Source organism: Mesoplodon mirus (assembly GCF_964341445.2).
Source record: "Mesoplodon mirus genome assembly, chromosome: 3".
Classification (NCBI taxonomy): domain Eukaryota; kingdom Metazoa; phylum Chordata; class Mammalia; order Artiodactyla; family Ziphiidae; genus Mesoplodon; species Mesoplodon mirus.
In genome coordinates, this window is record NC_138978.1 from 175,212,379 (window position 1) to 175,223,530 (window position 11,152).

General features: G+C 45.0%; 1 protein-coding gene across 1 annotated transcript in view; it reads left to right on the forward strand.

The window, feature by feature from the left end:
* Positions 1–803, forward strand: part of FAM78B (family with sequence similarity 78 member B) — a gene marked incomplete at its 5' end in the record, with an annotated part of 90,510 nt that extends 89,707 nt beyond the window's left edge. Inside the window, one exon of the mRNA XM_082612994.1 lies at positions 228–803. Within this exon, the coding sequence (XP_082469120.1) occupies positions 228–750 (523 nt within the window). The 3' untranslated portion in view covers positions 751–803. The remainder of the gene's footprint in view (positions 1–227) is intronic.
* Between the last annotated feature and the right edge of the window lie 10,349 nt (positions 804–11,152).

The following is an 11,152-nucleotide window of genomic DNA, read 5'->3' on the forward strand; positions in this document are numbered from 1 at the left end:
GGCTTAATTTAACTTGTTCTGGTATTGCTTTTTTATTTTTGATTTGGTTTGATTTGTTCTCATTTAATCCCGAAATAGCACAGCATAGAACTTTTTGACCTGAATTCCCCTCTGAACTTCCCATTTTGCCCAAGTTGACTGTGATAGTAAGTGGTGGGCATCTCTCCAGCTTTTGAAAAATTCATTCAAGCCTCTTCTTTTCTTGTGCATCTCTTCTGCTTTGCCAGGTCAAGCTGGGAACTGCCTGACTTGAGGGAAGGGAGAGTAAAAGCCATCAGTGACTCAGATGGGGTGAGCTACCCTTGGTACGGGAACACCACAGAAACTGTGACCCTGGTTGGCCCCACCAACAAGATCTCCAGGTTCTCCGTCAGCATGAATGACAATTTCTACCCCAGTGTGACGTGGGCAGTGCCAGTGAGTGACAGCAATGTGCCACTGCTCACGAGGATCAAGAGGGACCAAAGTTTCACTACCTGGCTGGTGGCCATGAACACCACCACGAAAGAGAAGATCATTCTGCAGACTATCAAGTGGAGGATGAGGGTGGACATTGAGGTGGACCCTCTTCAGCTCTTGGGGCAACGGGCCCGGCTGGTGGGCAGGACTCAGCAGGAGCAGCCCCGGATCCTGAGCCGGATGGAACCTATCCCCCCCAACGCACTAGTGAAACCCAATGCCAACGATGCCCAGGTCCTCATGTGGAGGCCCAAGCGGGGGCCACCTCTGGTTGTGATCCCTCCTAAGTAGAAGCAGACTGGCCTGACTGTGTGTGGAGCACACGCCACTGAGACACACAGTGAGGTTGCCAGGGATGGCAGGAGCCAAACTGAGTTTCTGAGCCAAAGCAGACCTCGTGGTTTGCCAGCCTTTGCAGCCACTTGTGAAGAGTAGAGCTGCTCCTTGGGTGGTAGAACCATAATCCTTAGGAAAAATCCCTTCCTTTTAGGAATAAAGAAATCACTGATTTGACAGACTTGCTGTGATTACCATGCAAGTAGCCATATTTTGGAGCTGACCAGGATGATTCTTTGAACTATTGACCATTTCTTTCCTGTGAGATGCAGGGGATGGAAACAAAGTTAAACAGTGCCTGTGGCAAATGCTGCTTCCCAACCAATTAGACGTGGGAGTGAAAACATCCACACCAGGTGTTTGTAAGACATACAGTTCCACTGCCCAACTGGAGGGTGCTGGGGAAAGGGGCGGAAGGAAAGTCAGGTGGTGAAGAGAATGGGCAATGGAAGGCGGAGGGAATAACTTGTTATTGCAAAATAATACCTGTGCATGTCTTAGTTAATCACCAGATCGTCAACACGCTCACTGGAATGAAAGAAACACTAAGAAAACTGGAGACATGTTATTGGTTCCATTCTGAGGGAGAGCCTCCTAGGAACTGTCCAAGTTGCTGACCGTAGTTCTAATTGATGGTGGCTCCCAATGGTTCCATCTACCCACCTCTTTCCAAAAACTGCTTATTTAACGTATCCTCAATCACAGTATTTGGATAGATAGTTCTGTATTCTGCAATAGCTGTAATATTTGGGGCCTTCACCGTGTTTTTAGTGAAACCTGAATTGTGATTTTGTTTACAGCTGCTTATTGTCCCCATTACCAGCCCTAAATTTACAAAAAGATAAATGTTTATAAGTCATGAACCCATGTAGAGTTTCAAGAACATTTCTACAAGGAAGAATAGTATTTTTACTCTTACACATTCACACATGCAAGCACACATGCCAGGATATATTTAGCATAATTACTAACAGATTTGCCAGCTGTACCTGCATGTGTGCTTATAGGCTTTATGCATACCCAGTACATATACTGTGTACTTATATATGTTTATTTTAGCTCAGTTTCACAGAAGCTCAACTCTAACTGCTTGAGCGTTTGTGAGAAAGTGCTTCATAAGTCTTAACTTCAGACTCTTAATGAAAATCTGAGTTACTCACAGTAAGCAAACCTGTATTGCTGAGATCTTTAGTCAGGCCAATATAAACTTTTAAAAGTATCCAGTCTTTACCATATGGATCACCACAGAAAGAGCTTTTAAATCACTACAAAAAGAGTTTTTCCTTTTATTCTCCATAGTGCTAATTTTGATGATAGATAGATAGATAGATGATAGATAGATAGATCCTTGTTCAAACCCCCCCATGCAAAATAATTATAAAACTCTCATAATATCATCGTGGATTTTATGGGTAGATACTGCCAGTCTAATTTCAGAGATGAGAGAGTTACGATTCAACACAATTATTACAATTCCATGGTTGATTCCAGTGACCTGTCTTTTATCAGAGTTCGAAAATGGAGAAGGAAAAACAGGAGGACTTGTTTATTACTTTTATTAAAAATGCAATTTAGTCTAATTTTCTCCAGGTCACTTCAGGTCCCAGGAATTGTGCTTATTTACATGAGAGGGTTAACAGATCCACTCCAAATTATGTAGTGTTAATCTCACACCCCAACCACCAGCTACTCTCTTATAGATCAGTTATTGATGTCAAGCTGAGCTATTTATAACACCACGTTAATGACACATCGGTGACTCACAGAAGACCTGGAGCCATTCCATTTAGAAATAATTCAGCTATTACATTTGGATTCCTCTGTCGCTTCCCATGTTATGCCTCCTTGTTTTATGGGAGAGGTAGTCCCAGAGAGCTCCATGGTTTAAATATAAAACTGCTTAATTTCCACGCTGATGTCAGAAACAGGACTCTCTCCCTGTGATTGAATTAGATGCTACCCTTATGGAATTCTGGAGTGTGGATACTTATCCTGGAATCCAATCCCTGTTGGCCCTACCTTAAGAAAACCTGATATTTAAAAATCTAAAATTGTAACAAACAGAAGGTTAATGAGGAAGTATTTTTTACATTGCAAAATACTACACAAGATTTCTGCCCATTAAAATAAGATGTTACTTACACAACTATGTTTACAGCATAACTTTTATTGTATTTATAAAGCAAGGTGCTACATACGTAGCTAGACTTGTTCCTACTGAAAACTCACACTTTTCAGAGTTTTAAAAGAAATGACCTCCCACAAGTTTTCTGGAAAATTATGTAACAACAAAAATGAGAAAAGTAGATGGGAAAGTGCTTATGAAAGTTAAAGGCACTGTGCAAATATACATTATGATTATTTTCAGTGATACTGTTGTGAACTCCATAGTTGGGTCTCTCAATTCTGAAATCAGCCTGGCAGAATGCTCTATTGCCCTGCAGCCTATTATTTTAAAGTTATAGTTGCTTTACAAGGAAATGATCCCTTTTCTTTCTATCCTTAGATCATTACCTTTCAGCTAATCAGGATATTGCCAAATGAAACTCTCCAACAAGAGAGAATACACCTTGAAATCTCTGTTGGGGTCACCCCCATCCTCCCATGAGGCCTTTCTTCCCCTGACAGTCCCTGGGTCTGACGCCAGATACCATCAGCTTAAAGGGGCTCCTGTGGTGCCTTGATTAGGTTTTAGTTGGGTGGTCTTAGTACTATATTTGGATTCTAAACACATATACACACAACAGTTGGCACAAGAGTTTTTAATTCCTGTGTGGAAAAGAGCATTTCATTAGGTCACAGATTCTTTAGTCACCTTTGAGGTTTTTTTATTCCATGATCTCAAGGAAATTGAGGTCGAGCTATATTAGCTCATCTATTCAGGGTCACATCATTCAAGGGGTCATAATTAGCAGCAGAGCCAGGAGAAGACCCTGGGTCTCCCATGTCTCATATCACAGCATGGTCACACTTACCTAAGATCCACAGTTTTCCCCTTGTCTCCAGCCAAAGCATTGTCACCAACCTTGAGCCATTCACCCTTTTAGCAGTAGAAACCATTGAATCCATCCTTTAAAGAATAGGGGGAAATCCTTGTCACAAGTATGTTCAAAAAATGAATGTTCCTGGTTTCCTTCTATCTATGCAAGCTGTTCTGAGATTGAACTCTTAATCTGGGCCCTTTGCAGCATCCTACATTCCCAGTTCATTGCTTTGGTCCACAGCACCCGGGAAGGTTGGAGGCGAGTTCCTTCTCCTCCTCCCCTTCCATGGGCCTTTTGGCAACTCCCTCTTTCCTGGTGCTAGGAATATTCCACAGGTCAAAATCATGTTCTCAGCAGTAGTTCTGAGCAATAAAATAAAAGAACTACAATTTATGGAGTATTTTACAAAAGGCTTCCACATGCATTTTCTCATCCCCAGACAGTCTTAGGAGTGTAATATTGTTGTTGATATTGCTATTATTATCCCCTTTTTACAGACAATAAATTGAGATCCAAAGGAGTTAAGTGACTTATCCATAGGCACACAAATAGAAAGTGTCATGAGTTAGGATTCAAACTGAGCCACTTGGCTCCAAATCCCATGCTATTACACTCTACTGTGGTGCCTCCCGCGTTGTTCCCTGCCTAGAGAGCACAAAAGAGAACGAAGGAAAGGAGAAAGCAAGTCACTGTCACCCACACAGTCATGTAGTCCCTACCAGTCTACTAAGTGGACGTATTAAAATAAGAGAAGTAACGTTGTTTTCTTATGCAGAAAACTGTGTAATCCCCAGGGAGATTTGCCCAGAAAAAAGCCTGTCGGGGGCTGCCGTGTGGGAGCTGGCTGTCACTCGGCATCTCTTACACAGTACTGGTAATTAGTGGAGTAGGAAATCTGCTTTCCAGGCCTGAGAATCCCTGAAACACCATGAGCACAAAAGGAGGAGGAAAGCACGCATCCCACAGCTGAGGTCCCAGCTGAGCAAGGCCCTGCCATCCGCCATCCCTCAGTGCGTCAGGAGCAGCATGTGGGGCAGAGGCATTGGAAACAATGGCTTTCTAAGCTCCGGTTGGCACCTTGAACGTTCTTGCTAGAACTGAGGGCACAATTAAACATTGCCAGAGCCAGCTCCCGACTGAGTTGCAAAGAAAGATGTAAACACACACACACACACACACACACACACACACACACAGACCCGCTACACTCACACATGCTTCAAGCTGAAAAGAAAATTAATTAAAACCCCAATGAACGCCTGAACTCTATAATTAAGCCTAAAAGATCCTTAGATAGAAAGGGAGGGGAGCGAGCAAGCTCAGTGCCCAGAGATATTTTTACCCCAGAGTCTTATTGCCATTAATTTCTTCTGAGATCTTGAGTACATCTGGTTCCAGTTTCCCTGGTAGGACATCTGCCTATGGAAGGCCTTCAGAAGAGTTGCCAGCTCAGTGGCCAGGGGACAGCCAAGGTTGTTTGGCCATCCTTAAACACTCTTGTAGGAATGCCTCTAGGGAGACGGAGCGCTGCTGCTCACCTTGGTCAGCCACGCTCCGTCCCATGACGGATCCCATCACTAACTCACCTCAGTCCTTCTAATAATTCTTTTGAGGTCTGCAGTGCTTTACAGTTTACAAAGGGTTTTTACTTTCCTTTGTGTGGAGTAAAAAACATCTCTATTCAAGATAAAAAATCTTAGTATTGGTCTAATCTTTCTCTTCTTATTGTTATTAATAACAATAACTCCCATTTGATTAGTATGTTGCAGTTTGCATAGCACAGACGCAAATATTTTGTCATTTGATTCTCAACAATCTTATAAGGTCTGCTTTATATCCCCACTTTACTGACGAGGGATTTGAAAGTCAAGTGACCTGTCCAAGGTCACACTAATATCAGTGGTGCTCTTAAGATTTGAATCAGTCTTCTGGCACCACACTTTTACTCCATTCTCACAGAGCATTTTCTCCCTAGTTAAATGCAGGCATCTTTCTCTGCCTGTCCAGCCACTGCTATTCCTCAGGCAGGGCTGACGGCCTAGCACAGGGAGTCTTTGCAGGGTCACCCTAATTGATCTCTGGATGTACTTTGTCCGGACAGAATAAGCTGTCCTGAAGAGTCTGTGTTCAGCTGTCTCAGGGTCTGTGCCCTCAGGTGATTTCTCTCCTCTTCCACCTTGGAAGAGTACTCTGAGACAGGAGGCCAGAGCCCAAGACCTCAGCATGACTTGAATTTTCTAAACGCAGCTGATGAACTAGACCTTTAGCAAATCACGTAATTCATCTCAGCCTCAGTTTTCTCCTTTGTTAACTGAGCCACTAATACAGCCCAGCCAACATCATAGTCAGGAAGACACAGCAGGATGATGTCTGGAAACACTCCAAAATGTCTAAAGTGCTGCCTGATGTAAGGTTTTGTAACTTCAGTAGAATCATGCGGCCCAGGGTTAGTTGCAGGTCCTCAAGTGCCATCGAATTGGAAGCCCAAGACCATCTCAGGGAAACCCACTGTCCCTGCCAAGGGAGACATGGCCTTGGGGGAAGGTGGGGTTTTTGAGCTCCCCCTGCCCCCAGACCCCTTGATGGAGAGAGCGGGACCCTGGCAGTCAAGAAAAGAAAGGAGACCACTGCATAGCTCTGTAGAAAGCAGCTCTGGACAGAATTTATAGCTGGAATTCCAAGAGTTCCTTTCCTTTTGGAAAGGAAAAGAAGTTGATCGGATTTAGGCCGGACTTGAAATCCCAGCACAATTTGCCTAGTTTAAGTCTCCTGGAGAAGCCAGCCAGGGACAGCTATGTTTTTCCTGTCACTGGCTCAGGCAAGAGATACAGAGGGAAAGATTATTAGTATTATATGTATATATAATTTTATGTGGGTCACCACTGGCCTGTCTGTCCCTAGATGGTTTTTGATGCCCCACATCTTGGCTGGGATGCCACAGTTTGTAGGTAACATTACAGATTTGGTCACGTGGGTGCACATAAAAGGAGGAAATACTTTTTCCAATGCTGCCTCCACCCCTAAGCTGTCTCACCACCGTAGAGGCATATTTGGCTGTGGCCCCTCTCTCTGCCAGCCTTGCCTGCTATAGCCCTATTCCACATGGCCCCATCTGGACCAGCCACATAGCCTGCTTCAGGGCTACTTCCCAAGGCTCCCTGCCCCAAACCCCAATCTGTGCCTCCCTGCCAGGTGGGCCCCACCACAGACTTTCTGGGGAGAAAGGTAATTTTGCCCAGCTGGAGAGTGGTCCTGAAGAGAGCCTGCTATCTCTTCTCACCAAGACAAATGTGAAAACAGGCCTTTGGGAAGCAGGCCACGTGGCCTTGCAAAGGAGGCTCTTCTCTGCCTCCGGGCTCCTGTTTGTCCTTCACTAACCCAGAAAACATGGCCTGACCCTTAAAACAGCTGAATGCTGGGTCAGAAATGCCCGGGAGAAGGGAATATAGACATTCAAATTGCAGCAGTGAGGGGAGAAGGCCAAGACACAGCAGCGGCAGCCCAGCTGCCCTCAAACCGCCCTGGAGACCGTGAGGGGTCTGAGAGTGGTGCACATGAAGCATTTGAATGGAGAGATGGCTGAGTTTGGGGCTGATCTCAGGCTGGCTGAGACCCAGCATCACTAGCGGCAGGGAGGAGACAGGAGGGAGGACGGAATGCTTTGCTTCAGGCCAGACCCGGGACTAGCGTGAGCCAACCAAGGTGCCTGGGCTGGAAAATCTAAGAAGGTGCTCACTCCTGTTTGCAAGCTCTGATTCTGTATCTGCTGAGAGGGAGCCCCCTTCGGTGTCTGCCCTCGGCACCTGGCTTGCCTCACCCCAGCCCCAGCCCCAGCCCTGCTTCGTGCCATCTTCTAGGCACTGTTCTCTTCACAAGAAGAGCAGATATGGGAGGGTGTTGTGAGACCTCCCTGGATAGTCACTCTTACAAGTATTTGTAGGGGGGTGTCTACTGTGTTCCAGGCTAAACAGAGTCTGCAGGAAACTTTGGAAGCCACTCATTTTCCCCTTTGGAGTCACACATCACAAAAGGAACCCCAGAATCTTGGCAAGTGCTCCCTTAGTCGGCCTGTCTGGCCCAAGAACTCAGTGAGGATGGCTAAGGTGACAAGGCAGCACTCTGTCAAGCTCTTTGAGCTCTTCCAAAGAAACGCACCGGGGAAAACCTACAGCCACATCAGTACGTACACGGCTCTGGTGACGAAGGGAACAGCTGGTTCTCTTTCCATCTGCTCTCATCCCATCACCCCCACCCTCCAAACCAATTAGAATATTCCACACAGACGTGATCCAATGAAACGTTAATTGGAAAAATAACAGGAAAGATAATACATGCACTTCAGGCTAAGAACTATTTCAATAAACTGGGCTTTGAAAGCAAGACAGCCAATTAGATTATTTCCCACTTCATTCCCTCACGTACCAGAAACTATAGAAAGCTATTACTTCTAATTAATTAGGAAAGAAAGAAGGACACTGCGTATGCATATCACATGAACAGGGACTGAGGAGCTACCCCACTTACCCCTTCATGCACAGTGCACACGCATGCATGTGTACACACACACACACACACACACACACACACATATCAGGGACTAAAGACTTATCTACTATCTCACCTGGAGAATTTCATGGGTCTTCTGAAACAGCGAGAAAATACCTGCTCCTAAGAGCCACTCACAAAATCAAAAAAGAGAAATGCCTTCTTTGGGCTGTTTATCAGAAAGGAAATGTGGCATTTCTTATGAGAGAATAAGCAACTCTAAATTCACTTGGATTCCAAACTTTCTGCAGCCGAAACAGTCTTGTCTTTTCCTCTTCAGTAAAGGAGGAAGCATCTCCCAAGCCTATTTCAAATGCTCAGGAGGGTCTAGTGGACCAGGACATCTGAGACCCCTGAGGCCTGATTTTTGAATTGACTTTTTATTCTGCAGGTCACCTGCACTTTTCCATCTGTGAAATGGGATGAAGACCTATCCTCAGTGCCACAGTCACCCCTTTAAAGGTTTTAGGCTTGTGGGAGCACACGGACATAGAGCTCTGACCTTCTTGTGCCTTGCCTTGGGGAAAACTGATAGACAGAACTCAACCATGCCGTTCAAATATTTTTTGTACAAAAATTATGCTAACCCAAAGGCATCCTTATTGTGTAATTAATATAATATGAATAATATGCTAATGAATATAATAGTCATGTAAAGCAGTCATCATGATGATACGACTTCTGCACACAGGCAGTGTGGTGCATCGGCAACAGAGAGACTCCGAGGTTGTCTCACAGCCTCTGCACACCTGTACCCACTTGGCACTCTACTCTCCCCCATCACCCACCATGTCTGTCACTCTGTGCCATGCGTGACATCAAGGGCTGGCAGAGCCTAGCACAATAAGTGTCTCTGACCAATTGCTCACTGCAGGAAGAGGAACTGGCAGTCATTGACACTAGAGCATGGTAGCTATTCCAGAGCACAAGGTGTAGGGAGGGACAGTTTCTAGAATGGCTTCTAGGCTACTAACTCCCCACTTGCTTGTATACTGGGGTTGTCTGCAAACTTCAAACAATTGGAACAAGTTTATTTGACCATCTTTATAAGAACTTGGAATTTGGCTTCTTTCTGAAACGGAAACCATGCCTAAAATTTGAAAATGCAACAGTGTTCATTTAGAATCATAAGAACTAGTTATGCCCTTATAGCAGTACATCCCTGTAAGCAAACCCAGCATGTCAATAATCCAATGAAACAAAGCATACAAAAATGATCAGGGAAGAAAGAGGAAGATGTCCAATGCTTGGATTTACCTCAGAGCAACTCCTTTCATACGTTCAAAAATACCCTTTTTATTTTAAAAATTCAGTTCACCACTTCTTCTTTAGGACCACCACTATTACATGAAGCAATATATACAAGTACCCCAAAAAATAGTGGCAAAATGTTTTCTTTTTTTAAAGAAAAACTGATTGACAACTTCAAGTTGAATAATACAGGCATATTCAAAAAGTTTTAGCACAGTTGAAGTATGTGCCCATGCACAGGTATACTGATTCTTGCAAATTACCTCGTGCCTTTGGATGCTGAGAACCAAAGCCATGGACGGTCTGGAATTCCCACCCATTTCTATAGATCCTTTTGTGCCTTGCTGATGGGTTACCCCTATAAACGATCTAGAATCCCTTAATATTATTTTAGTTTTTAATCATTTTTTTAAAGAACCACATAAATGCTATAGACCATCTTGACAGAGCAATGCATATGTAAATAAGTACCCATAATTTTGCATAAAAATCTCAGGGTCGTCGTCCCCTTGCAATCTATTTATGCAGCCCAGATTATGAACATCTGCTTTTAAGGAATGACATTCTTTGGTCACTGTCTTAATGCCCATTTTATTTACATGTCTCCATGTCCACATACAGGTCACCTAGTACGACAAGGCACACCCAGGAGCAGAACCACATGGCAGAGACTAAAGAGGATGAAATGAGCGATGGCTGGTGGCTCCAGAAGCTGAAGCCCTGGACAGCTGATTTCCCATTAAAATGGGTGCCATCCTACCTGTCTCCTCGCCATCCTCCCATCCCCTCATCCCATGACCTGTACCCCTCCCACCCCACCACGTGCCATGCAGCAGTCTCCATGGGCTAGCTGGCTGGCTGGTTGGCTCCTGGGGAGCTGTGTTAAAGTGAGAGTTGTGCCTGCTGTATCTTTTTTTTTTTTTTTTTTTTTTTGCGGTACGTGGGCCTCTCACTGTTGTGGTCTCTCCCGTTGCGGAGCACAGGCTCCGGACGCGCAGGCTCAGCGGCCATGGCTCACGGGCCCAGCTGCTCCGCGGCATGTGGGATCCTCCCAGACGGGGGCACGAACCCGTGTCCTCTGCATCGGCAGGCGGACTCTCAACCACTGCGCCACCAGGGAAGCCCATGCCTGCTGTATCTTTTTGTGTGGAAAGAGTAGGTCCATCCAGATCTCAAGTCCATGCCCATCCCTCTAAGTGAAGCTGGGATGAAGCACTGGTCAGCTTGGACTTCAGATACCTAAAATGTTCCAGCGTTGGTTCCCAAACCCTGCCTGCCCTCCCTACACTTTTGGGTGAAAAACAGAGGGAGTATGTATCTCCCCTCTTTCTCCCTTCTCCACATGGGTGGCCATTGTTAATACTTTCTCTAGATTTCTCTGATCCTTGGAGAGCCAGAGCCGAAGCAGTCTTATTTCCCCTACATGGCCAGGCTGGGTACCTTCGGGTGACCAAGGGCAAAGTGTATGTCACTAGGATCAGTGGGGTGAGGGGAGAACCAACCTAAGAAGGCAAAAAGTGTGTGCATTATTTTATTTATTGCCTTGTTTATTGATTGATTTATTTATGAAATATGTA